The sequence below is a fragment of the Penicillium expansum genome (assembly GCF_000769745.1).
Source record: "Penicillium expansum strain MD-8 chromosome Unknown contig58, whole genome shotgun sequence".
NCBI lineage: Eukaryota > Fungi > Ascomycota > Eurotiomycetes > Eurotiales > Aspergillaceae > Penicillium > Penicillium expansum.
Genome location: NW_015971292.1, coordinates 315,426 through 342,494, shown reverse-complemented (window position 1 = coordinate 342,494; position 27,069 = coordinate 315,426). Strand labels below are relative to the sequence as shown.

At 47.7% G+C, this 27,069-nt stretch overlaps 9 protein-coding genes across 9 annotated transcripts; 3 read left to right on the top strand and 6 right to left on the bottom strand.

Annotated features, from left to right (window-relative positions):
* Nucleotides 1-194: 194 nt before the first annotated feature.
* PEX2_022390 (uncharacterized protein) lies at nt 195-1,940 on the bottom strand (the record flags this gene model as incomplete). Its single annotated transcript, XM_016739514.1, has 8 exons — nt 195-467; nt 521-706; nt 781-894; nt 949-1,065; nt 1,134-1,433; nt 1,489-1,566; nt 1,628-1,714; nt 1,788-1,940. The coding sequence occupies 8 exons, from the start codon at nt 1,938-1,940 to the stop codon at nt 195-197; spliced, it is 1,308 nt and encodes a 435-aa protein (XP_016599424.1).
* Nucleotides 1,941-6,727: 4,787 nt separating this feature from the next.
* On the bottom strand, nt 6,728-7,342 carry PEX2_022380 (uncharacterized protein; the record flags this gene model as incomplete). The annotated part of the gene is made up of 1 exon (XM_016739513.1): nt 6,728-7,342. One exon carries the CDS (start codon nt 7,340-7,342, stop codon nt 6,728-6,730), a length of 615 nt encoding a protein of 204 aa, XP_016599423.1.
* Nucleotides 7,343-7,842: 500 nt separating this feature from the next.
* PEX2_022370 (uncharacterized protein) lies at nt 7,843-9,048 on the top strand (the record flags this gene model as incomplete). Its single annotated transcript, XM_016739512.1, has 2 exons — nt 7,843-8,786; nt 8,844-9,048. The coding sequence occupies 2 exons, from the start codon at nt 7,843-7,845 to the stop codon at nt 9,046-9,048; spliced, it is 1,149 nt and encodes a 382-aa protein (XP_016599422.1).
* A 667-nt stretch (nt 9,049-9,715) lies between these two features.
* On the bottom strand, nt 9,716-13,761 carry PEX2_022360 (cation-translocating P-type ATPase; the record flags this gene model as incomplete). Its single annotated transcript, XM_016739511.1, has 5 exons — nt 9,716-10,514; nt 10,575-12,000; nt 12,063-12,208; nt 12,262-12,692; nt 12,748-13,761. The coding sequence occupies 5 exons, from the start codon at nt 13,759-13,761 to the stop codon at nt 9,716-9,718; spliced, it is 3,816 nt and encodes a 1,271-aa protein (XP_016599421.1).
* Nucleotides 13,762-16,289: 2,528 nt separating this feature from the next.
* Nucleotides 16,290-19,468, top strand: PEX2_022350 (ankyrin repeat domain-containing protein; the record flags this gene model as incomplete). The annotated part of the gene is made up of 4 exons (XM_016739510.1): nt 16,290-16,416; nt 16,472-16,519; nt 16,601-16,621; nt 16,677-19,468. The coding sequence occupies 4 exons, from the start codon at nt 16,290-16,292 to the stop codon at nt 19,466-19,468; spliced, it is 2,988 nt and encodes a 995-aa protein (XP_016599420.1).
* Nucleotides 19,469-20,425: 957 nt separating this feature from the next.
* On the bottom strand, nt 20,426-22,313 carry PEX2_022340 (uncharacterized protein; the record flags this gene model as incomplete). The annotated part of the gene is made up of 2 exons (XM_016739509.1): nt 20,426-22,021; nt 22,080-22,313. The coding sequence occupies 2 exons, from the start codon at nt 22,311-22,313 to the stop codon at nt 20,426-20,428; spliced, it is 1,830 nt and encodes a 609-aa protein (XP_016599419.1).
* A 185-nt stretch (nt 22,314-22,498) lies between these two features.
* PEX2_022330 (HD domain-containing protein) lies at nt 22,499-23,180 on the top strand (the record flags this gene model as incomplete). The annotated part of the gene is made up of 2 exons (XM_016739508.1): nt 22,499-22,535; nt 22,585-23,180. 2 exons carry the CDS (start codon nt 22,499-22,501, stop codon nt 23,178-23,180), a joined length of 633 nt encoding a protein of 210 aa, XP_016599418.1.
* Nucleotides 23,181-23,955: 775 nt separating this feature from the next.
* PEX2_022320 (HIT family protein) lies at nt 23,956-24,675 on the bottom strand (the record flags this gene model as incomplete). The annotated part of the gene is made up of 2 exons (XM_016739507.1): nt 23,956-24,495; nt 24,613-24,675. The coding sequence occupies 2 exons, from the start codon at nt 24,673-24,675 to the stop codon at nt 23,956-23,958; spliced, it is 603 nt and encodes a 200-aa protein (XP_016599417.1).
* A 464-nt stretch (nt 24,676-25,139) lies between these two features.
* On the bottom strand, nt 25,140-26,935 carry PEX2_022310 (Mob1 family protein; the record flags this gene model as incomplete). Its single annotated transcript, XM_016739506.1, has 2 exons — nt 25,140-26,663; nt 26,711-26,935. 2 exons carry the CDS (start codon nt 26,933-26,935, stop codon nt 25,140-25,142), a joined length of 1,749 nt encoding a protein of 582 aa, XP_016599416.1.
* Nucleotides 26,936-27,069: the final 134 nt, after the last annotated feature.

The following is a 27,069-nucleotide window of genomic DNA, read 5'->3' as shown; positions in this document are numbered from 1 at the left end:
TCGGTTTATTGTTGAATCAAGGGAAGCATTTCACATTGTTTGAACAAGTAAATAACAACTCAACAACACAACATAACCGAACTGCGCATCCCCAATATCGCCCGGCTAGCCTAACTAATTTCATGAAAATCCTGACCACGATCTGTTCGACCAAAAGAAGTGAACAAAACATATGGGGGTTATCCCCGTACAGCTTACTCAGAAGCAGGACCAGAGCCCTTTTTCTGCTCGGCAGCAAGGCCAGGGCCAGAGTGAGGACCAGCACCAGACGCAGGGTTGGGAGGACCCAAAGTAGAACCATCGCTCATGTTAGTGGGGGAGCTAGAACCGGGTTTGGGCATAGCACCTCCAGAAAGCGCATTGGTGATCTTTCCTAGAGCACCGCCCTCAAGGAGAACAGCTGCGAGGGTGGACCCCTGGATGGGGGGGGCTTGTCGGGTCTCGAGTTCCTTGGCGTCACGGCGCATCTGAACGAGTGTTAGCTTGATGGCTTGCTTCTGTGTTGATGGGTGTCACGTACTGGGAAAAGGCCAACTCCGTGGTTGGCGTTGCCCTTAAGGATACCGCCGAGTCCATCCTTGCCCATTAATTCACCGAGGAGGCCGCCGGAGCTCTCGCTCTCCTTGCCTTCCTGGCTCTTAGCTCCCTTCTGGTTACCCTGCTGACCCTCGCTGGCCTTGGGGGCAGCGGACTCATCACGGCGCATCTGTCAAGGTATCAGTATCATCGGCTAGCTGGGGTTCTTCTCTCGGGTATCTCTCAAGACCAAGTGTGACATACGGGCATGGCAGAAGACTCAGCTTCCATACCAGACGCAACGGCTCCTTCAACAAGGTGGTCCATTGGTTCCATTTGTTCGGACTCCTCGGCACGCTTGTGGCTTTTGGTAACAGGCTATTGAACTATTAGCCTTTGTGTACATACAAGTGTGGCCTGAGAAGAACTTACACCACTGCTAGTCAAAGACTGCAGGATACCAAACAAACCCTTGGCATGGCCTGCCTCACGATTATCAAGGTGCTTGGCAGGAGTTTCGATCTGCTGGTGAGAGGGTTTACCCTGGTCCTGTGTCATGTCAGTCTTCTTTTTCTCATTCTAGTGGTTGTTCCAATTTCTGAGAATGCGTGGCCTACCTTTCCGAAAAGACCTCCGATGATGGGGATGTGGCTGAGACTGCTCTCAAGATCATGCTCCAACCCTTTGGAGCCATTCTGGCCGGCATTTTGGGCATTGTTTTGGTCCTTGTTCTGGCCATGATTCTGGCCGTGATTCTGACCCTGATTCTGGCCAGCGTTCTGACCAGCATTCTGACCAGCGTTTTGACCAGCATTCTGACCAGCGTTCTGCCCTTCATTTTGACCAGCGTTCTGGCCATAGTTCTGACCGTGGCTTCGGCGCTTGTTCATTCCATTTTCACCGCCAGTGTGTGTATGCTAGGCATTTGTCAACATCCCGACCCTGAGATGACTGTTTCTTGGAAATACAAACCTTTCCGAACAACCCTCCAATGATTGGCAAACCACTAATGCCATCTCTCCCGATATCTCGGCGCTGGTTCTCCTTGGCCTATTTGAATGCTTTGATTAGTACTTCTATGTTTGTATTCGATACAAGAGGGCACACTTACGTTGCCAAGAATCCTTCCAATGATCGGAAGGTCGTCGATGATGTTGTGGTGCTGAGGCTGAGCCTCATCGCGCTTCACATCATGGTTCTGTTGAGTGATTGGTGTTAGTCTCCTTCCTTTCTAGTGCCTCGGCGATCTACGGTATTAAAACACCACATACCCCTGCAAGCATATGTCCAATGATTGGGATATCCTCAATGAGGTTCTTGTGCTCAACCGAGCCCTGCTTCTCGGCACGGGCATTTAACTGAGCAACAGGAGCCGCCAAGCTGACAGCCGCAAAAAGGGTAAGGGCGTACGTAGTTTTGACCATTGTGTCGGCTGTGTAGACCTCTATCGTAAGTATCGAGCTAAAAGAAAGGAAGTGTCGGCGAGCGACGGAGCTGGATGTGGTAAATTAAAAAACAAGAAGGGGCATTAATGAACGTCTGCTAGAATGCGAGTCACCTGGAGGGATTCCAGACTTTCTTTAATATTTTCAGGATAGATCGTCTTGGTGACATTCTGCCATAACTGGGATATGAAGGGGCGTCGTCTTGTCCTGCTCCTCAACTGCCCGTGCGGCGATATCAACATCCCTCGCGGGAAATCCTCGTAGCTTCTTTCGCTGCTCTGACAGGGTGGCTGGATTCTTTCCTCCTTCGACAGGAATGCACCAATGCTTGATCTCGACAAATATCCCCGTCGATCATGGTTTCACCTCCCTGCTATGCAAGGGATGATCCTGGCTGGTCGTGGGAGATGATGTAGGATCCGGGACCTGCATTTAATACTTCTGCCCTGGATATTTTATTATGCGAGCTTATTTCCGGGAAATTGATTGGTGGTGGGCAATACGCCTTGCTTAAGGGGCTGTCTGCTTGTTCCCGAGAGACGTCCTTCACCATGGAGTTGTCCTTTCCTTTGGGATCTCATCGATCGGTTTACTGATACTCTTAGTGCCCGCACAAGACGCCTGTGCAAATGTGACTCTCTCCTAGGGGCTTAATTAGTACCTACAGGCATGATGTGCCGGTACCAGTGATGCCCTAACTCAATGTAGGTTGCAGCGTCATATTTCCACTTCCTCATCATGTCCTTTATTTATGAGATACCACACAAGGCGGCCAATTGGCCTAGTGGTAAGGCATCCGTTTCCGGTGCGGGAGATCGTAGGTTCGAATCCTGCATTGGTCGTTATCTTTTTGTTTTTACCACACACATATCTTACTATCTATCTATCTATCAATCAATCTCTATCCAAACCAACAACCGGTATGGTTGTTTTTTACTGCCCAGTCAGGCGCTTTTTGTCGTTATCTATCTATATATAGGTAAGGAATGGCCTCTTTTATCCTCATATGGGTGAACGAATCTGGCCATTTAGAAACATACATACAATCAAACTATTTTGGTCCATTTGTTTCTTATCAATCCAATCCATTCATTCAGCAGATAATTTTTATTTAGACAGTTACATTGTTTGTTATGTTGGAGACAGAATTGATGTCATGTCATATACGTAAATAACGTTGCGGGCTGTTATTTATATATATATATATATAAATGTAAATATAAATTTTCGAATTTGTTTGGGTATCTATCTCCCTGCCTTGTTCCGTTGGAAGCATCATTCTGTATACAGGTAGCTTAAACATCAGACTAATTTGATCATATGACCTTCTTCTTTCTTCGACTCGATCCAGTCTGCGTGTTTTTGTATGTCTGTTTGTGTCTCGCTACGTCTAGATGGATGGGTGATAACTTATCTTGGCTCACCGGCCCTGGCTATACGTTTCTCCCTCCACCTACCACCCATTGCCAAAGAAGTCAATTAGTTAGGTCCCAAAAACAACCAATCAATCCTGCGTTAAAGATGCAAAAAAAGCAAAAAGTTGACGACCAATGCAGGATTCGAACCTACGATCTCCCGCACCGGAAACGGATGCCTTACCACTAGGCCAATTGGCCAACCACAATGAGTTGGGATGAAAGAAGTCAGCGGCCGGAGTATATAAAGCACACTGCTGTTTTCCAAATTAAGAGCGTGTGTTTATTTGCACTTTTCTGGGTTTATTGAGTATGTTAACAAAGTTGAAACAGTATTTCCTTCACCTGGGTTCGGTATATAATATAATAGGAATGAATTAAAGGAATGAAGGGGGTGCTGGAATTTGTCTACATGTGCGGAAATGTCATTGTGATTGAAGTATATATATTTCCTGGCATATGACTCTAGCTCCAAAATTTTGTTATAAACATTTTTATATTCAATGTATCTGACACCCTAAACCTTCACACGGAACGTAGTAAGAAGGAGCCCAAGTGTAGACCTACAGCAATAGTAGGAAGCGCAAGCTATATGCTGGGTGGTCGATGCTAAGGGCATCTATTACCTATCGTACTTTGGGGGAACAGATAAAAAAATATGAACTTGATATATTTCGGGTACCAGACCCAAAGTCTATAATTCAATATATATAAGCCACACATTTCTCGATATAAACCCATCAGGCCTGCCGCACGGGTGACCTATCAAGTCTTGCTGAACCTCGCGATGAATGAATCTCCCAATGTGAGGTGACTTGAATATTCCCAGGAGCGAGATAGCCTATCTTTGTCATGAAAGGCTGTGCAAAAGTGACCAGAGGCATCTCTGGTTCCTCCAACCCCCTACCTGAAAGAACCGTCGTCTTCCAATACTTCGCGAAGGTTGGATCATATATAGACGTATGGCCTGGAGATGGAAGCGCTGATATCCCGAAGATCTTTTCAATGGCTGGCCCCAGAGTTGGGAGACAGGCAACAATTATTCCTAGAAGAGGGACGATGCATGAAAGTATTGACTTCCAGGCAGAGCTGTGGGTAGGGTCTCCTGGGTCGAGGTCGAACTCGAATTTCATGCGGATAGCAATAATGGCAACGATGCTGGGGCATTGGTCAGTAACTAGGCCAGTAATATCTATTCATTGCATACGACCGCAAATTACTCACGCCAGCCCTAGCACTTGGATACACACCAGTGCAGTCTTCCTAGTCTTCGACAAGGGCATCTCCCATATCAAGGGGATAGGAATAATGACGGCAAAGAAACTGAGAATTATCTCACTCGCATTGATACCAGTATGAAGCATTTTGCGATCACCACAATGACCCGGAGTGTCGGCAAGCCATATTCTCTTCGGCGGGGTACAGAAAAAAGCAGTGGCAAAGAAGCCTGCAACCCAGAGAGCCGAACATAGACCCATGATGACATATGCTACCAAGGCAACAGTGCGCTGATTGAAGCTGTGCACATAATAGTTGAGAATTGACAACTGGATCAAGGCGACCACTGTGACCCAGAGAAGATCACCCGCATATGTAAGCTGGTGGTAGGGTTAGTTCAATAGGCATAAATCGACACAATAGAATAGATGCCACTCATTATATCTTGCCTTATTGAATTGGACCAAAACCTCGGACCCTCCGACCTGGGCTACTTCGGTGGAATGCAGCCCCATTCCACACAGCACGACCATGATGATTTCCACCGCATAGCGACCGACCATAAAGAACTATACTTTTATAGTCAGCCTTGCCGAGATATCGGGGTAACCAACGGCACCACATATCGAGAAGAAGCCATAAAAAGATAACCTTACCGTCGCAACAATAATCAATAAATCATTCAATTGCAGCGAAATCCTCTGCAATCGTCGCGACCATAACCGTAGACCGACAGAAATAAAAACAATAGCCAAAAGGACTGACTGAACAGCGATATCTGTTTTTCCCAAGGTATTATGACCAAGGGAGTGAGCGAGTGTGGCTGAGGGAGGCGCCATGAGGGAGGAGTTGAGGCCGAAGAACCTCTTTCGAAGGAAGGATTTTGATTTTAATTCTCTAGGACAACATCCGCAAAATATGAACCCTCGGACATGAAAATATCGGGGCCCAAGAAGCGCACGAGGGCGGGGGCGATTATCTCAAGACCAATTCTCTACACATTACAACGAGTAAGATCGCTAGATTCCGAGCAAGGGCCTCTTGGAGACTTGATCTCTGTCACACTGGCAAAACGTGGCAAGGTTTCTGAGATCTTGATCTTACTCATGGCCGTTCCAGATTCCTTTTCCTCGGATCCAAGTTACAATAGTACTGTGCTACCTAGAAACGGACTTTTTTTATATTTCGAATCTCGTTTTATCTACATGTGATGATAGTGTACATGGGTACTTGGAAAGATTTTGACCTTGCAGGTCTTGAAACGGAGGCCCCTAATTTATCTCTAACATGTGCGTTTCATGTTTCGAGACTAAAACAGCCATCGCATCATACTCCCCACTCGATCTTCCCGTGCGACACGTGCGAAGCATTAATATTTAGTAATAAATTCGAACTACGGAGTGCAAAGTAGATAACTACATAATGCTATATATTGAAATTTAGAGTACCCAACTAGTGTCTACTAGTGCTCGGTGCGGCTTATATTATCCCCTTTTACCGAATCCTTCGGCTTGTGTAGCCACTTAGGAGAGCCATTGAACGAAGAACTACTCGCAAAAACACATTGCCTCTGAGGGTTATTTGGGCTTTCCAAAGATAAAACGAGGCGCTGGGAACTAGCGGCTAGCCAACACGCACCACAGAAGAAGATATGACGGTGGTATTATATTGCGCTAGCTATGGTGATATATACTTGTGACACCATTGCTGTTGACGGTGAACCTTGGAAGTATATTAAGATCCAAAACAAGGTTCAGGTTAAACCTTATGAAGACATCAGAGTAACCTTGGAAACTCGAAGACCACTGTTCCTAGGTAGACGTACTGACCGTCAATTAATGAGGTATGCAATTATTGAAGAGAGTTCCATGGAAAGAGATGACAAGATACATGTGAATGTGGATATATGTAAGTGGAAGAAGAAGGCCTGGCCATGTATGTGGATGGCCCGAGGCTAAATTTATACCGAAAGCGGGCCACGTGGACCTGCCAGCCTACAGGGAATTTTGTATGGGAGAGTTGAAGAAATAACGAACTTCGTAGTATAGGGGGAAATGGTTATTAGCTTCGTCATATATGGGTTCATTATGTACAGGGTTTATTGTAATCAAGCAACAGTGTTGTCCCCACATATCATTTGGACATCTTCAAGCCCCGAATCGTGCCAGTAAACATATTACCGGGGCCAGTGTTGTTGTATTGATTTCCCGTACTGGTGTTAATATTCTGATACCCACTTCCGGAGTTGTCGAACGAATACGCCGACTGGTTTTCCGGCAACGACGCAGGCATCGCCATAAATGAGCGCAAAGCTTTATTGAGCTCCTCAACTTCTGCGCCCCTTATGACAGCAAGTTGTGTGATATTGGACATTTCAATCGCATCCGTGAGAATTTTCTTCATTAGATCTTCCAATTGGTCGCCTCGTGCAACTTTCCGATACTGTGCCGCTGCATTTGAACTTCCAACCACCCCCGAGAAGATCTCATTTACCCGGGTAGCATTTTCCTCGCAGATTTCCATAGTACGAATGGCTGATCGAGGGAACTCTTCCACCATCATAGTTGTATCAAGATGTTGCTTGAATTTTTCGAAGTACGTTAGGAGAGATGGGATGCGTACGGCCGTTTCGCGGAAAATAGCGGGGGCGTTTCCTAGATTTGGATCGCCACTATTTCTCTCTGCCTTTTTGAGGGCGTTGATAGTGTCACCCAAAATGAGGTTGAGTGCAGGTTCAGCGAATGTCATGATGTATGCTTCCAGAATAGGTAATTTGTATTGCAAAGACGTGAGGTGACTGGAGGATGGATATATAATGTGTACTCTGTAGAAGTACTAGTTTTATAAAAGATACCAGGTATTCGGATAAGAATGGGAGGTGCCTTAATACTCGATCTACCCCGCCGCTAAGTACCGTGACGGTGGCCTGGACGAGACTCATGCAGCCCCATGAACTTTTCCTTTACGCGTAAGCATCCGAAGTGGGCATATGTCGACCAATCGACTAGCATCAATATGCAAGTATGACATGGCAGAGAATTTATTGATCTGTGCTTACAAAAAGCCCCTTCTAAAGTTCCCCCTCTTCTTAATTAATTAAATTTCATTTCAGGCTAGCTGAACACAAACAATCGAATAACTTTTTGCGACAAGTCTGGGACCTTGGAAAATTTGAAGATCTCATTTTAGTCGACTCAAGAATCTTCTGATTAGACTCTTCAAACCGGTCCGACTTCTCGCATTCTAGGATGTCCGAACTTAGTCGCCGTCCCTGGTTTAACCTGGCCCCCAAAGTCTCCCGAGCTAAGCCAAAGAGCGGCGACCACGTTGGATCTGAGGCTAGCAAGGTGTTTCAGAAACGCTCGCCAGTCCCTACATTTCCGGATGGCGTTGAAGTTTTATACGAGTGCCCCGAAGCAGCGTTTGATATTTGCTTTATCCATGGCTTGACCGGAGACCGACGAACTACCTGGACTGCTCCAAAAAACACCTGGACTGCAAATAGACAGCCATCTCCATGGCCGCAGGAATTTCTCCCGGCCGAAATCACCTCTCGAGCTCGTGTATTGACTTACGGCTATGATGCCTATGTCTTGCGAAAGTCCGTCGCATCATCAAATCGACTGAGGGACCACGCCACAAATCTCCTGAATAACTTGACGACAGATAGGGCCTCTTGCAACGCATCGTCAAGACCTTTGATTTTCGTTGCACACAGCTTAGGCGGGCTTGTCTGTAAGATGGCCATACTCCTCTCCCGAAATAACCCGGACACTCATCTCCGAGGACTGTTTACTTCCATAGAGGGTATCATATTCATGGGAACGCCTCATAAGGGCTCTTGGATAGCTGAGTGGTCCAAAATTCCCGCCAAAGCTCTGGGGATTATTAAGTCTACCAATAAGGGTTTGTTGACAGTGCTGGAGACTGAGAATCAATTGATTCAGTCCCTCCAGCTTGACTTTATGAACTTGTTGCGTGAATCTGGGAATCTCAAAGTGACGTGCTTTTATGAGGAATTGCCTCTGCCTGTGGTGGGTAAAGTGGTATGCAAAGAATCGGCAACCCTAGATGGGTATAACTCCATTGGTATCCACGCCAATCATAGTGACATGGTAAAATTTGCCTCCAAGGAAGAAAATGGATATAAAAGTTTGCTTGGTGAACTTCAAAGATGGGTGAATGAAAACAGGTATGCCGCATAGTGAGCTAGGATATCTTTCTAGACATGCTAACTGACATGCCTAAGCGTTGATTCGGGTTCGTCAGCTACCGGAACAGGTGCAAACAACGATTTCACGATAGATGGCTCGCCGTCTGTGTTTAAAAACTACGGGGATGGTTTTATAAACATTAACAATGGTTCGGCCACTCAATATAACTCCTTCGGCAGTGGTAATATGTTCAATGGCCCCATCTACGGCTTACACATTCCTCCACAACAACCCCATTGATGATCATTACCATGGAAAGCGATTTTGGAAGTCTAGCCTTGTTTTTCGAAGCGCAGATTATTGTTAGGCCCTTTGAGGGAATCTAAAAGGCTTCGTCCATATATTTTTTGTAGACAGGGTAAAGACATGTGTCCTTACCGAAAGAAATTTGAAATTTGACAGCCGGCCAGGAAATGACAAGATTGAGTTCTTTTGCAGGGTCAATGGCCCAGCAGTTGACTGTCGCCTTTTTGAGAAAACAGTCAAATTGATCCTGTTTATCCCGTTGGTCTTTGGTAATTCGAAGTTTTCCTCCTGGGCGGCAGGAGAGTAAGTGAGTACCAACAATAGGAGCTGAAGTCAGACTTGATTCAACAAGGTCTTGGCTCATTAAACTATTCATAATAAAGACCGTGATGGTTGGTTCGTCGGCGAGTCAAATCGATAGGCGATTGGTAGTTTTGTAAACGGTGGACCTGTGGATTGCCTTTTTCGGTTAGTTTGGCTATTTTGATCGTTTTACGACTAAGGAGCGGGAGCTGCCCTAGAATAGAACTGCTAGGGTGCAGCTGTCGGTCATTTGGTTATTGATTCACGTGGAAAAGACTATTCGTATTTAGTGTACAGATCAATGCTGACGACATGAACATCTAAGGTGTTTTTAGGACCACATCAAACCCCTGGAAGGTTAAGGAGAAGTCGTGATTGCAATAGAGGGTACCGAGATCTGCGGTGGCACTTGGTGGTGTTCAGGGGCATCGTGGTGCCTCCCATTCATAAAACCAGGCACTTCCTTATCTCTAGCCTGAGAATTTGTTGGCTCCTGAAGAGAAGTGTCATCGCTATGGTTAGAGAACTGCCGAGAGACAACCCAGCGAATGAACCTGGGTATAGGCCGGAAGCAAGCTTTGAAGCCCCTACCAAATAGCCGGAAGACCTTGATAAATGGCCACAACACGACAGACAAACCACTGACGATAGCGTTGAAAACGAAAGCAAAATTGTGGTCGGGAATCATGCGTAAAATCATACTCCACGGTATACAGCCCAGGGCACAGATGAGACAGACAGCCCATAAAACCCCACTAAGACGAGTCACGCGAAAAGCTTGACCACCAATATACACTATTATTATTTGTCCACCAATAATGATAGTGTTGATACCCAGGAACCAATAATTTCGAAACATGCCCTCAAAGATATTGAACCTGTTGTCAAGGCGGCGACAATTCAACTCATTGAAAATTTGCATCCAAACAAATGTGTTGAAAACAACGGTGGAAAGTTGTTTTGATCGAAGCTCTGGATCGTTGTTTTCTAGCTGTGGGCTCAAAAGCTGGTCCCCAGAGAAGTAGAGCATAAAGATCACGGCAAGTTTGTAGACTGTCTGTCCGAGGATCATCTTCCACATATTCATAGTGAAGAGTGGGGCACTTTTAGGCACGGGTTTTCGATCTAGGATCTCAGGCGTTGGGCCGTCGGTAGCTCTATGTTCCGTCATATGTTAGCAAGATATAATACTTATGCATATAAAGGCTACTACTTACAGTGCCAGCGCAGCAAAAGTATCCATGATGAGGTTCACCCAGAGCAGCTGCACAGCATTCAGCACGGGGTTGTTCGAATCGCTATAGATGGACGACACAAATGTCAGAATGACGGCCGAGATGTTAACCGTGATTTGGAACTGAAGGAACTTGGCAACGGCGTCGTTTACCGTCCGTCCCCAAGCGATCGCCGTAACGATAGATCGGAAGTTGTCGTCTAGGAGGATAATTGAGCTAGCCTCTTTAGCTACCTCAGTGCCGGTAATGCCCATAGAAAATCCGACATCCGCGGTTCGTAAAGCAGGCCCGTCATTTGTGCCGTCGCCCGTCACAGCGACTGTTTCCCCAAGGTTCTTAAGTCGCTCCACTAAGATACGCTTATCTTCTGGTGAAGACCGAGCTAAAACCTGTAGTTGGGGAATCACCCGGTCTAATTCCGTATCCGACAGATTTCGGAAAACATGACCTTCCATAACTAACCCACCTTCGGTCTTAATACCACAAGACAACGCAATCGCAATAGCAGTTGAAATATTGTCCCCAGTCACCATCTTGACTTGTACTCCTGCAGAAAAACACTTGCGAATTGCTAGAGGAACCTCAGGCCGAACAGGATCTTGGATGCCCACGACCCCGACCCAAGTCATGTCTCGGAAGACATCGTCAAAATCGGCTGAATGCAGATCATCTTCCAGCGTCCTAGCCCCTAACGGAGGCCAGGTCCTATAGTCCTTATACACGATCCCAATTGTTCGAAGGGACCCTCTAGCGAATAGGTCAATGGCCTCAAGGATGTGATGCCGATCGTCTTCTGAGAGAACTTGCGTGTGGAGGCTCTCAGAAGTAGTTATATCTGCGATCTGCATAGAGCACGCATCAATCATGAGCTCGGAAGCTCCCTTGACAAGGAGCCGGTAATCTCCATTAGACAGGCGGTAAACTAGACCCATGCATTTCCGCGCCGAGTCGAATGGGAAAAGCTGGACGGTCTCGGTGGATGCACGCTCCAGGGTAAGATCCATACCCAAATAATCATGAGCTAGCTGAAGTAGTGCAACTTCAGTCTTACTTCCAATGAATTCTTTTTGGCCATTGGTCCCTTCCTCGAAAGCGGTAGAGTTCAAGGCAACACTCTTAACAATAAGATCTCGTATAGGAGCTGTGAGTTGCTGGAAGCTCTCTAACATACCTACCGAGCTAGGTCGAGTTTCGCCCTCTGATAATCTACTGAAGCTTTTATGCGAGCCCCAGATGCCGGCAATGACGGTCATTTTGTTTTGCGTTAAGGTCCCTGTCTTGTCGGAGCATATTACCGTGGCATTTCCCATTGTCTCGCAGGCCCGTAGAACGCGAACCAAGTTATTCTGCTTAACCATACGAGTTGTAGCAAATGCCAGAGCAAGTGTGACGGCGAGAGGAAGCCCCTCTAGGGAAATATCAATATATCTGTAATGAAAAAAGTATGAAAGTCTATTAATAACTACTTACCTGGGACTGCGACAACAATAACGGTCACGGCCACAATTAAAATATCCACAAAATGCTGGCTTTTCACAGTAGCGCTCTGATCAGGATGATTTGGAAGATCGGCGACGAATTGAAAAAGCAGGATGAGAAAGAGAATGACGGCAGCACTATAATATATTGTTAGCGCCTCTGTTTGATATCTAGGGAGTGTAATCCTCACGCTGATCCTAAATAACCGATCCAATTAGCAAGATGACCCAATTTCACTTGGAGCGGTGTAGGATCGTTAGAAGTCTGCAACGATAGCATAAGTCGACCATACGTTGAAAAAGGTCCGACACTAGTCACGAGATAGGTGCCCACGCTTTCGAGAACCTTGCTGCCGGAGATCATAAACGGGTCAAGCTTTTTATTCACGCGACCTTCAATAACCTGCTGCCAAACTTCATAGCCATTTGTCTTCTTTATATTATCTGACTCGCCGGTGACTGATGATTCGTCGCATCTAATACCATTACCCGAGATCAAAATTCCATCAGCGGGAATAGAGTCACCGGGCTCCAGGCAGAGCACATCGCCCACCATGACATTATAAATAGATATCATTGTGGGCTTTCCAGAGCGAATAGCCTTGACGTCGCGGTCATTATTCTTAGATAAGGTTAGAAAATATAACACAATATTGGAGAAATTATATAATACTTACTCGCTTATTAAGTTTGGCAAACTGTTTCTCCTTTTGCCAGTCATTAGCTGAGGTAACGACGGTGACAATCAGAATTGCCACGCAGATAGCGACGCCCTCCACCCACTCCACGCCTATGCCGCCATGGACCGTTTCGTATATCCCCAAAGACAACGAAATGACAGCGGCGACCGTCAACAAGATAATAATCTTATCGTTATAGGCCACCCAAAACAGCTTCAATAACCCAGGTGACTTTCGAGCCTGTAGCCTATTCTTAGAAAAAGTATGGATGCGGTCCTCAAAGCTCGGACAATCGTTGGTATTTACAGCTACTGCCGGAGCCAGATTGGCTTGCAGTCGCGATTTAGCGATAGAAGGTGTATTGTATAGGTGTGACGTCGCCTGCTGAAAGTCTACAAAGTCATCCAGTCGTCCCTCGTCGACGGACAGGCCTGTATCAAGGTCCGTTCGTAGGCCTTTACTCAACCCTTGCAAGCCACCGAGGGCAAAAAACGCTGCGAGGGACTTGGGATTTTGCATTTTGTTCAACTGTCCAGGCGAGAAGGCGAACCGATTATTGTCAACGTTGAAATCGGCGTCATCGCGAGCATCCGGTACCAGTGCTTCCAACAACGACACATCGTCATACTCAAATTTCACAGTTGGATCCAAATATATATCCGACAGAGTCCTGGAGCGAACCACCGTGGCCTCAGTGGATGCGATCGACTGCGAACGCGGACGCAAGGTATTCTCGTTAATTGACTGCAAATGCCGATCCGAAGCATGAGAGATCGCTGGCAGTACTCCATCTGAATCGACCCTGGCATTATCTAGCGGATCAGAATAAGACGGGCTACTGCTCGGGTCCAGTGGTCCTGGATATGCTGAAGACTTCGGGGAAGATGAAACCGATGAAAACGACCGGTGGGAGTGAGATGTTACTAGAAAACCATCTTCCGTTCCACTTTTAGGCCTCCTAACATCTTCATCAGAAGAGTTTGTCGCCCGCAAGGAGACCGGGGTTGACATGTGCTGATCCGAATCAATACGAGAAGAAGCCATAGTCGCGTTCTGCATGGCACTCGTCCCGTCAGTACGTTGATCGTACAGAAATGATTCTCTTCTAATGAGATGGGACTATTTCATATTTCAGGGTATTGGCTAGTTATGCTTTTCCCAAAAGGAGGCTGTGTAGTGGTGCCCAGAAAGCTTTTGAGAATGGAAGGGTCATCATCCATGGTTATCGTTTAACGGCTCGCGGCCAGCAAGGATGCCAAGAAATATTTAAGTGAGTGTAATGCTGAATACGAGAAATCTAAGAGCTCTATCCAGGGTGTTTTCCCTGCCCGGGCCAATATACCGGATTACGTTGAAGTAGGACAGCTTTGATGAACACTAGATTTTACTACGTATGCCAAAAGCTAGAAGATAAAGGCAAGCTCTTGAGGGCTTGGTGCGGTTTCTCTCCGGATCTAGCTGTATCCAGAGGCCCATTTGTCTGTGTGTCAGGTCTTGTCGACAAAGAGACATGAAATTGCCTTCACCATGCCAACCGAAATATGATCAGTCTGGGGTTGCCACCATATAGATGGGTGGCTAAAAACCTCGACTGCGCCTCGATCTAGACCATTAATTACCTTGCGAGTTCTGAAAACCCACTAAACCTTATATTTTTATTGACCAAAAGAATCTCAATCGTGCATTCCGTGCTCTCCCAAGAAATGGGAGGCGAGTCGGATATGTGACAATTACGTCACGGGGTTTACCCGCCTTTACAATACCCGGACGGGACATTTACTATATCATTTTCCATCTGCTGTAATAACGTTCGGTACGACGTTCATTGTAATCTGAGTGCCTATGAGGACATACCACTACTCAAAATAATGCGTGTTGCGATAATGTGTAGCTCGTCTGCAGCGTTTGCAAAATAGCTCTACCCCGGATTATTCACCCCATAAACCCAAGATCAACCTCACCGGATGAATTATCGAAGAGATATCGCTTAGTGTATCATTTATCATTTAGGCTTCCCAGGATTCCCTGCTAGGTTTCTTTCTAGAGGATTTGGGTTCACGAAGAGACGAAAAACCCACTTCCTTTGGCCTTGTAGCGGAGGCAGGCTGACCGCAAGTTTTGTTTGCAATCTCCCTCCCATTTATGACATTGATAAAAGTCTCCAGCATATATTCAACGCTTACATCCAAGACCTTCTCTGAAGAGTGGAAGCTTTATATTTGAAAGACCAACCCAGCCAAACTCCCCTCCTGACAATTTCTTGATATTGGTAATTTTCCGGTACTATTTTCTTATTCTTGTTAGCTCCCGACCTACATTCAATAACCGATGGATTGCTACTCAATGCACGAAATGTTGATGTTATTGCAGACAAGGCTTTTATCTATAATGGTATGTACGAGGGCTCCTGGATTGCTAGAACGCTCCCAGATATACTCGGATTTCTTTACTTTAAACCGGTGTATTTCTCTGGTCAACTACGAAGCCAGGTATTATGACTTACTCTCGAGTCTGGCTTGATTAAAGCGGACTTGAAAATGACGACATCTCTGGAAATTTACCGCCCCATATTCGGACTTTGGGTGGGCGAGTGTCTTCTTATTCTGGCCAAATGACCTTGCCATGTAATTCCGTATTCTGATTGATCTTTGGGGGCCGATCGAAACACTATCCCAAAGCGAGAAGTTGATGCAAGGCCTATTGGGTCAGCCATAATTTCAGTGTGCGGCCAAGGATTGACGGGAGGATCTCGAAACAAGGCGTATTGGCTATCACAGAAGAGTATTAGATATGAATCGACAAATTTAAGGTCGGCTTAAGGCGTGGGCAATAATGATAAGAGAATCCGGAGGTATAAGGACACTGGAAGGGAGGGAAGACGAAGAAGCATCTTGTAGGCGCTTAAAATTGGAAACAAGGGAATAACTATATAAGTCAAGCGTCAACATCAGGACTGGAGGATGGCTAAAAGTGCTAGGCGGGTGCAGAATAGTGGTATTACAGGGCAGTGGGCGGTCAAGGGGCGGCTGGACGTCCAAAGTTACGGGTGGGAAGGCAGCCGTTTCTGGCCTCAAAAGCAGTCATCTTCGGCGTCAATCCCACTGGTCCTCATATTCTAGTTGTAAAGTGGCCCTCACCAATGAATTGACAAGAGCGCTAAGGTTGCAGGGATATCAGGACATCCCGGGGAAGATAACACGCTAGACTGATTCTATCTTCCCAGCTGAGGGATAAGAGGTGTTGTTGGTCATAGCCGCCGCATCCGTTCTGGGTGAGGGGGAAAAAGCAAAGAGGGGCCCAAGGCGAGGCGCCAGCCATATGAGAACACTTCTATTTAAAGCCACAATTTTGATTTAATCTATTCGACGTGCATTAGCCACAACTAGCGTGCTGTGACTCCTCATGGGCGCTTCCGTCCTGTTTTACTATGTACATATAACATCCCTATATTAACTAATCCCCGCTGCCACAACAAAGAACCATCGCCTAAATCATAATACGCCTATTATAACCTAGGATTCTGTTGTATTGCAGCCATAATGGGCCAACCAACATTCCCAGCAGGCGCTTTCGACAACCGTGATCATGGGGTGCAGAACGTCAATGTTAATGGCAAAAACCAATACAACAACAACTCTAACGGGACGCAGTATAATGATTGCATAGGTAACAAAACTGAATGAAAGCTAGACACAAAGCCTTTTCTAACAGAACTTTGTAGTCCATATATCCACCAACCACATGAGCCCCGAGCTTGAACAAAGAGAGGGTCAGTCTACCCTTATAATGCAGTTCGACCCGCGCATGTAGCTGCACAATACATAATATTGACAAAACTAACACATTATAGACCAAAAGAAGATGGATGATGGTTCGCACTGCCCTAAATGCCTAGTCAGGGAGGAGATCACTAATCGCGGTAGCAGATATCCTTCGGTCGCTAGCATTCCCTGAGATGCTCAGTCGGCGCGAAGGTATTCAAAGACGCCATGGAAATACTTGCCAATGGATTTTGGGACTTGAAGAGTACAAGTCCTGGATGGACCGCTCTCAGGCTTTGTTGTGGATCAAGGGCAAGCCAGGAGCGGGAAAATCGACGCTGATGGAGTTTCTATACAGCGAGCTTAAGGAACCGCAAGGCAAGGATCACGGTATTCAACTCGAATTTTTCTTTACCGCTCGTGGCATCGAGCTGCAACGCACACCCTTAGGGATGCTTAGATCGTTGCTCAACCAACTCTTTTTCTGTGATGTGACCGTGCGTCCTTTGGTGCGTGCAGCATACCAAGAGCGATACGAAAAGTTTGGGGGTGGTGAACGCAATTTGGAATGGCCTCAGAAGCTACTGGAGGAGTTACTGGAAAAGGCAATCCTGATGTCGGCGACTCATCAGCGTTTGACTATTTTCGTGGATGCTCTGGATGAGACCGGCGAGATTTCTGCTCAGCAGTTGGCTGATTATCTCCACCAGCTTAATCATTCTGCGAATTTCTCCCAGGTTACTCTGAAAATATGCTTCTCGTGCCGACACTATCCAATCGTGGATATTGACCAAGCGATTGAGATTACGGTCGAGCATCATAATTTTGAGGACATTGCTTCATACATCAAGGACAAACTTCCACGTCGAGTTCGTGACCAAGAGGTTTGGCAGAGCCTAGGAAATGAATTGATCAAGCAGGCAAATGGAGTGTTTCAATGGGTCCATATCGTCATGCCTGCGTTCCACCAGAGGATTCTCCGTCGACACTCGGCTGAAGATATCCGCAAATGGTCACGTACGGTCCCAAGCGAGCTTGAAGAAATGTATCGGTTCATACTAGAGGAGGTCATGCAAATCGAGAATCCGCAGGAGGTGTTCTTGTTCTTTCAGTGGTTGTCCGCATCCGAGCGACCCCTCAGCATAACAGAAATGCGATACGCCCTGACAACCAAAAATGCCACAATACCATCATCTCAGCCATGGGAGCAGATAGATGGATTTATCGAATCCGACGAGGACATGGAGTTCAAGATCAAAGCGCTTTCTGGTGGACTGGCCGAAATAGGCTTCTACCGCCACAATACTGTCATACAGGTAGTCCACCAAACAGTCGATGATTTTTTACGTGACAAGGGGCTCCTTCGCTTAAAGTCACTTGTCGACAAAAGTAAGTCAGACATCGACAACAAAGAGATGATACTTCAATGCCATGCAACGATCTACCAATCATGTTTGATCTACCTTTACAGAGAGGTGTCACCGCGCTGTCGCGGCAGAGAAGGCACACCTCTCTATCTTGAGCAAGTTAAGTCACCAGACGGGTTCGCTCTTCTTGTGCGTGAGAAAACTCAGTTGGTTTCGAAACGGCCATTTCTGGAATATACAACCTTGAACCTCTTTGTGCATGCAGAAAGAGCCGGATGTTCTCGTACGACCGTCAATCTTCTCAGTCATGCAGAAATGTACAAATGCTCTCATTTAAATGCGATACAAGATGAAGTGAAATTACTGAGGGAGTTTCTTGGTCAATGGCTCAATATCCACATGGGTTTGAGAGGAACCTGGGATGAGGCTTACCGACCCGGAACAACACTGTTACATATGGCAGCAGCTGCCAATATGGTTGATATTATGGATTTTCTGATTCAAAACAACGAGAAAATTGACCAGACAGACGATGAAGGACAGTCGGCTTTTGATTTAGCAGTGAGACACGGTCATACAAAAGTGGCTCAGATGCTCAAGGAGAGGGGGGCAGAATGTGACAGAAAGAGTACTCTGGGAAGGACGCCGCTAGAGGAAGCAGCGCGACGTGGACACATAAAAATGATCGAATGGCTTTTAAACAACGAAGTTACCATTGATGCAAGATCAAAAAAGGCCGGGAGTGCGCTGCAAGCCGCTTCATTAAGTGGCCAGAGAGATGTAGTGGATTTGCTGATTCGAGCCGGTGCCGATGTCAATACTCAGGGTGGTAAATATGGGAACGCCCTACAGGCTGCTGCATCGGTGTGGAACGACGAGGCGGTGCGACTGCTACTCGACACTGGGGCTGATGTCAACACCCAGGGTGGTGAATACGGCAATGCTCTACAGGCCGCCGCATCAACGAGAGGCGCTAAAATGGTACAGCTGCTACTCAACGCTGGGGCCAATGTCAATACCCAGGGCGGTAGATACGGCAACGCTCTACAGGCTGCTGCGTGGGCAGGGGGCACCGAGGTGGTGAGGTTGCTACTTGACGCCGGAGCCGAGATAAATACCCAGGGTGGTAGATATGGCAGCGCCATACAGGCCGCTGCAGGGATGGAGAGAGCCGAGGTGGTACAGCTGCTACTTGACGCCGGGGCCGATGTAAATAACCCGGGTGGTGAATATGGCAGCGCCCTACAGGCTGCTGCATCAACGGGGTACGCTGAAATAGTGCGACTGCTACTCGATGCTGGAGCCGATGTCAATGCCAAGGGTGGTATATACAGCAGCACCCTACATGCCGCTGCATCAAAGGGGGACGCCGGGCTAGTGAAGCTACTACTCGATGCCGGGGCCAGATTCAATACCCCGGGTGGTGAATACAGAAACGCCCTACAGGCCGCTGCATCAAAAGGGGACGCCGAGATGGTGCGGATACTACTCAACGCCGGGGAGCTGATAGACGCCCCTCAAAAGAAGCAGCCTATGGTTATGAGAAAACGGTTTCCTCAACTGATTTTTCGTGGGTCGATGAATGACTGAAGTATCTAACCCTGTGATAGGATTACAGTAGACATAAATGTTGCTCCTTTATTTCTCTCTTTCCTGTCTCTTGACTGTTCGCCCCCAAAGTGAATACACTAGAGCTTCTCTTCTTCTTTTCATGATTGACAAACAACTTTTCGAAATGCGTGTCATCGATGAAATCATTTCGCCTTCATCACCAGTGACTGTTAAATTACCGGGCGAAGGAACTCGAGGCCTGCAGGGTGCTTGCGTTGGCAGACAGTTTGGCAGTTATTCTCTATTGGGGATATCGGAAATAGGACTGCGGCTGCTGGTTGGTGCGAGAGGATATATAGAACCTTTCGTGATGACCAGGTTCTGCATGACAATCGATCTCAACCGAGAAAACAATCTGATAGACATAGTCTGTATCTAAAGCGAGGGAAAAAACAAAAAGTGTTCAGAATGTTAATCACCCCACAACAAGGAGAAATGAAACTACTACACTCATGCTCAGTGAACATCACAGGATTTGCCATATTAGACCCTGGGCGTCACTTGCTGCTACCAATCATCGCTATATCGTCTATAGGTATGAGTAAGTACACCTTTATGACTCGCGCATAATATACTCTCCATCCACCATAGACTACGTAATATCATGAAAGGGATAGAATTCTCTGCTTTTCCCCACGTCCTATACATAGTTATGACGCATTGTCTCGATAAGATAGTAGAGTGCTCCAAAGAATAACCCTGGAAAGATGGGAGTGATGCTATCAAGGAACAAACTATTACGGTATATTGAACACCGAGCATCAGTCATTCTGTACTTGACTAACCTGAGCGTGATCAGGAATCTGAAGGTGTGCTTACGTCTACTCAATCCGCCTGAGCCCGAGCACCCCTATAAGAGGAGCAGCACGAATATAAAAGCCCCTCCCTACAGGGAGAAACCGGGGAAGTATAGGTGCACATGTATACTTTGACAACCTAGTCCCTCAGCCGTGGAGCAGCCAAAGGCGAATCGACATCCCCCCACTCAAAACCTTCACTCTCATTTCCATCTTCATAATCCAATTCAAAACTCTCTTCTTCAAAAGAGGGACTGACATGTACAGCCGGCGACGAGATAGGACTGAGCGCCACACGCGGCCGCGACTTAAAGACACTCGCGTACTCAGCATCTTCCTCAAAGAGCTTATCTTGCGGCGTCGAAGCACGTGAAATCTCATCCCTCGAATGAGCTGAGTGCGCGGAGGTCTTCCGCGGCGTCACGAACTGGTTGACCGGGAAGGACGGGCGGGGTCTGCGGCGTGGCCGTGGTGCTTCCTGGGCCACGGGTGGTAGGAGAGACATTGACCTGCGCGTGCGCTCGGCTAATGTGTGGGTGCGCTTGATGGGTTCTGGAGCTGGTTCCTCATCTGATGAGGGGAGGTCTGGGGGGAGCCGGACGATTGGGGGCGAGGATCGGATATGCTCTGATTCTGGATGCGGCTTGGGCTCTGGATATAGCTCTGAGGTTTCCAAATCCGGTGGATGACCTGGGGCATGATGGTCTTCTGCCACTGTTGATGGTGAGCTAACAATCTCCGATGTTTTGAAATGCTGTTTGCTGCTCGTTTTGACCTCCGGCGTAAAAATTGCAGGCTTGACGCGGGATTTGCCGTTGATACGGGATAGAGCCTCATTCACAGAGGATAGTAGATATTTCTCGGGCCCTTTCAGAGTCCGCCCGCGATCTCCGGGCTGGCGAACGGCTTTTGATATACTAGCAACTGTGAGAGACTGGTGATCCCGGAATAAAACACGTGGTTCTTTGGGCGAGGATGTGCTAATTTCGTCGATGCCTCTTTCCCTTGAGAGGGACTTATTGTATTCATGCCACTTGTGTAGTCGACTTCGTTGGAGTAGAACACGAGCCTCCAAATCAAGGACCAGGTCCTGCTTCAACCCACCGCTGAAACTGTCTACATTCGAGTCCTTTGCCCGCATCCATGCCGTCGAGAAAGGGAGTTCCAGAAAAGCATCGGTACTGCTTTGCGATCCGCCTTCGAGCAGTGCAGTGGCCCATTCGTCGCTGCCCAGCCAATTTGTTTGTAACTCGCGCACCAAGCTCTCGGGCTTACTGTGCATATCATCCACGAAACCAACTGATTCTTGATTTGCACGTTCAGTCAGCTCGACCTTTTTATCGTCTAGCAGCTGTGAGAACCGATCACACGCTTCTCGAATTCGGGCATGGCGTTCTCCTGCAGAACCGAGAGATACTTGGTGGGCAAGAATAAGTGGCAGGAGATTCTGATAGTCGGTTAGAGTCATGGCCGTAGTAGTCGAAAGTTTCATCGCAGGATTCAAAGGCGTCTCGTCCGCGGACAGCGCCACAACTTTACGGAGAACGGCAGTGGAGAAGCCAGCGAGCAGCTCCTCGAATTTATCGCCTTTGCAATCATCTAGCATGGTTTTGCGGAGGACTATCTCTCTTCCTAGATCGCCATTCTTCTTCAATTCACCTAGGCACCGAAACAAGGCCGCGCGGAGGTTGACAGATTGTAGAGGCTCTAACGGGGGGAAGAAGGGTCGGAGTTTCTACAGGGGATGTCAGCAAGGTTCACAACTCTGAAAGCTGGCAATTGAGTAAATGTACGTTTTGGGCGGTCTCCGGATCCCAAACAGTGTAAAGATGGTACAAGGCCCATTCTATTAGTCGGATTCGGTGTCGTTGGTTCTGTGATGTCAGGGTCAAGGCGCGGAGAGATATACCGGGCCAATCCTCGCGTTGATCCAGATACAAAAGCTTCAAATTGCGAATAAACACATCCAAATGTGAGGGAGCCAGCCAGTCCAGGGGTTTCGGCCGAACAGGCCTTGTCGCAGCCATCCTGTGTCAAAGGGGACTTTAGTAAACAGGCGGCGGAGAGTAAACATAGATAACGGATGTTTGCACTGTTTGCAGCGCATATCAGTCCGCTCGTTGTAGTTTGTATTTTTCCCCTCCTCAATTGTCCTCTTCGGTGGGGTTTCTTTCTTTCTCTCAGTCGTTATCTCTCTTAAGTGGTATCAGCCATGACCTCAGACACTTCTACATGGACTCCCGAGACTAGTAAGCCTAAGATTCCTCTTTTCAGACCACGCAAAGCTAATATCCGCAGTGCTCTCTACCCTCCCCTACCGCCCAGAGGAGAACTCCGAGTCACCTGTTCCTTTCTTCCACTTGATCGAGCGCCTTAAGACTACCAAGCGCGAGGGCTGGCGCCGCTTCGGCATCAATGATGGCGAGTCCATCTCTGACCATATGTACCGCATGTCGATCATGACGATGATGGCCCCGCCGACCCTGGCAGCCAATATCAACATCCCGCGCTGCATAAAGATGGCCTTGATCCATGACATGGCTGAGGCGCTTGTCGGCGATATCACTCCAGTCGACGGCGTCAGTAAGCCCGAGAAGGCACGTCGCGAGGCCTCCGTTATGGACTACATCACCACGAACCTCCTCGGTAAGGTCCCGGGATGTACGGGCGGGGAAATCAAGGAAATATTTGAGGAATACGAGGCAGACGAGAGTGATGAAGCTCACTTCGTGCATGATATCGACAAGATGGAGCTGCTGTTGCAGATGGTTGAGTATGAGCGCTTGCATAAGGTTGATCTCACCGAGTTCACCCACGTCAAGGAGCGCATTCAGTTGAAAGAGATTAAGGAATGGGCCGATGAGGTCGTTCGGGGGAGACCGAAGAAGGCATAGATATGCATGCGCTTTGCGCGTCATTGCAGGGAATGGGTGATGGAGCATGCATGCACTAGGACCCATTGTGTTTTCGGCGTTGGTTTCTTTATTTTCATCTTTGCATTTCTTTTTTCGGGTATATTAGATACTATAGAGGACGAGTTACGAGAAGACATGATTTCTAAAATGCTCTAGGCGTGGTATCATTTTCACTATACTTAATATCTGGTAAGTATGTGTCGCTCTGCCTCGGCAACTTCCAAGTCTCATGCTTCCTCAGACTTCAAAATGAGTGGGCGAGGATCATTATCGACTATTTGTTCTTATACCACAATCGATTCAACTCTCGAAGCTCGTCTAGTGCCACAAGACCGCAGTTTCGCTGTAGGCATCTGACCGTTCATAGCCTGCGTTAGAGCTAAAGTTCTAGCCCTTCAACGACGTGATGATGAGGGTGAATAATATAATTCTGCCTGTGGCCTCCCGCTCGCAACTCAGGCTGTTTGGTGCTCGTCGACCTCCTCCTTCCCGAGGAACGACCAAGTAGTGCTCAAGAATAAGATCATCAAAGTTATGGGTGGCCTTTGGAAGCGCCTTCCCAAATGTGTACGATATCGTGACATAGGACAATGCCCCTTCCTGATCTATCAACAGGTCACCAATGATCTGGGTATCGTGGCCATCCTGGGCTTCTTCAAGGGCTTCCCTTGCTAATAAACTGTCATATCTGTTCTCTATTAGACTCATATGTATACACTTTCTCTAGACCTTCGTATCTAAGACACAGACCCAATTAATCAAGAGGCTCATTCTCCATCTCCCGTGACAGCATTTCAGCCTCGGCTCTCATATCCTCTTCATCACGAGGCTTGCGCGCGTCGTTATCCACAACTGGGAACCTAGACCTCCTCCCCGGATTCGCAGCATTTCCATTCCCAACCTCAGTTGGCTGATCACCCTCTTCCGTAGGAACGGAGCTTTTAAAAGCCTTCCCCAAATCCCCCTCATCCCCATCAAGCAAGTCATAAACCGCATCCGTGCCACCGGCATGGTCCAGATCCGCTGCCTTGCGCGGAATGATATGCGCATGGACATGCGGCACGCTCTGGCCAGCGTGCGCGCCATCCTGAATGGCGATGTTTAAGCTCGTTGCGCCGTATACACGCTCAACCATGCGGCCCACGCGCCGCACTGTTAGGAAGAGGTCGCTTGTTTCGGCGGGGGTGAGGTCTGTGACACGGGGAACGACGCGCCGTGGGGAGACTAAGACATGACCTGGGAGGATTGGTTTCAGGTTTACCAGGGCGAAGGTCAGGGGGGTTGTGTGGAAGACCTGTTGGTGCGGGGTTAGTTAGGTTTACGGTTGTGCTTGTGTTTATGACTTGTTCTGTGCTATAATGTGGTTGGTGTTGGTTGAGACCGGGGGTTGTCTGGGTCATGAGAGACTTACCTGCGGTGTGACAACGAAAGAGCCAAAGTATATTGGTGCGGTAGCACCTTTGAGAGCTGACATTTCGGTATTGGATTTAGGAAACTGAGGTGAATTGGGGGCTGTCTCGTCGTTATTTAGTTTTCTGGTGATGTCGGGCGATGTGTTGATAAGCGCTTATCAGATATCATGATCATCCCCGTCACCCACGGATTAACCTATATGCATGGGATGGGCATGCTGACTATGTATACCTATGGATATGTGTATAGTAGGCACTTATGGAGTTACGCAGGTGAGATAAACGAAATACATTCTTTGTTTTATCCATGAGTAGATCAAGAAAACACAGGAGAATGGGTATCATTGACATTGGCCATAAACAATATCCTGAACTATATTACAAAAAGAGTATCTGGTAGCTAAAGAGTTGCGACACATCGCTGATCGCAAGGGTAAGAAAAGGGGAAACATGAAGAAGAATACATATAAACAGTCAATTATCATCAGTGTGAGATTGGCGTCAAAGGTTCAAGACTGTGTTGATATCAAGACTCCTCTTTCTCTGTCTCATGTTTGGTTTCAGGGGCAATGGAAGGCTCTTGTGCCGCCTCGATCTCCACTTTGGGCTCTTCAGCTAGATTTGCCTCTTCGGAGGAAGTAGTATTTTCATCGTCTTCTGGAACAAACTTCTCGATGGGCGATTCTGTGTTTGTATCCAGCTCTTTGGAGAAGGGCTCCTTGGTTTGCTCAGTCTGCTCAACCTGCTCAATCTTTTCCTGGTCTTCGGGAGGTTCAGATGACTGCTGGTAGGGCTCTTGGGGTGGCTGTTCCTGAGATTCCTCAACTGGCTCTTCGGAGGGGTTTCCCACATCAGTAAGTGGCTCAGTAGGCTCTTCTCTAGTCCGTATTTCCAAGACAGAGATAGGCCGCGGTTCGGGCGATAGCCTCAGGGGCCCACGCAGTGGCAATGACGTAGTCTCTTCCAAATCCTCCGCATCCTCCGCAATAGGTGTAACACGCATTCCTGTTGAAGGACTGTGCTTGTGGCGACGGGTGGTCGCGCTAGTGACAAGCGCCGAGTCCTGACTCTCCACAGCGGCACCGAATGGATTTTCGCCTTCCTTGCGCAGAATAGTGAAACGGTTGTTGCTGTTGGCAGGTTTTTCCTTGGGCGCTTTTCCCTCGGCTTCCTCCTTCCTTTTCTCGGCCTCTTCCATTTTCTGGGCTGCCGCAACTTCATCGGGTCCGCCGGCCTTAAGGGGAATCGTGTAGCCCTTGACAAGGTTGTAGTGAACACAAACGGTCTTGAAAAAAACGTACAGACCGCTATGCCCTGCTACCTTCGAAAACACGCCAGGATGCCGGAACCATGCGTGTGCGAAGAAGCGGTAAAGGCGGCGGAAGATATCTTCCAAAGTCTTCATGCTTTTGTCATCATTCGACGATATAAGTCGGCTGGTGTTTTCCAAGGCGAGAATGTTCATGGCCCAATCCAGAGTATGGCAGCAATAGTCAATCGCGCAGCAATATTTGGCTCCCGAGTGCCCCGCGCCCGCGCAAATATACTGCCAATCGTTGACTCGCATCTCGGGACAAGTTTGCGACGAGCAGGGCGGGTTCTCAGTGAGAAAGCCCTCGACGAGGCGATTAGCTTCTATAGTGAAGAAGCGGCACAGTTCGTACTTCCAAGCAGGTTCCCCGAATCCATTCGGAGGGTTTGTCAGTTCATTCACAACCTCGCTCTCGGGTTTTCTCGGCTCTTTAGCAATCTCGATCTCCGAGCTTTCTGTCGGCTCTTTCGCAACCTCGCTCGTCCGGTGCACCTCGTCAAATTCTTTGGGGTTTTCCTTATTGTACTCCTCCAAAAGCACATTGTACTCCTCCATAAGCATATCGTACTTTGAGTCCGCCTTATCAGAAGCTTTGCGTTTCTGCTCATTGTACTCCTTCATAAGTGCTTCGTACTTCTCCACAAGCACATCGTACTTCTCCACAAGTTTAGTGTATTGGGGCGCAAGCTTCTGGTACTGGGCTTTGAGGTGTTCCTGGAGCTGGAATGGAGAATCGATCTGTATTTATCAGTAATGTCCAAAATATCTAGCGGGGAGCAACTTACCTGCTCTAGGGGAATCGCTGGCAGGCCCATATTAGCGGATTTAGTTCCTGGCCGGATTCTGCGCGTCGAGCCATCGTTTTCTCCCATAGCACCACCAAGCAGGTCTGCATCTTTGCCAAAGGATTCGCCAACCGACGGCGACTGAGGCCCAATCTGAACCTCAGTAAATGGAGGAGGACTGGGAAGCCGCGGGGAGCTTGACGGAGAGACTCCCGCAGCAGTCATGACGGTAGTTGAACGAAGGTGCTAGGTGAAACGGAAACCGAGAAACAAATAAAAGAGTGAAAGGTCCCTAGACGCCCCGTTAAATTGTGTTAATAAAAGCAAAGGTCGAGTGTTGAGAGCAAGCATAGACGCTG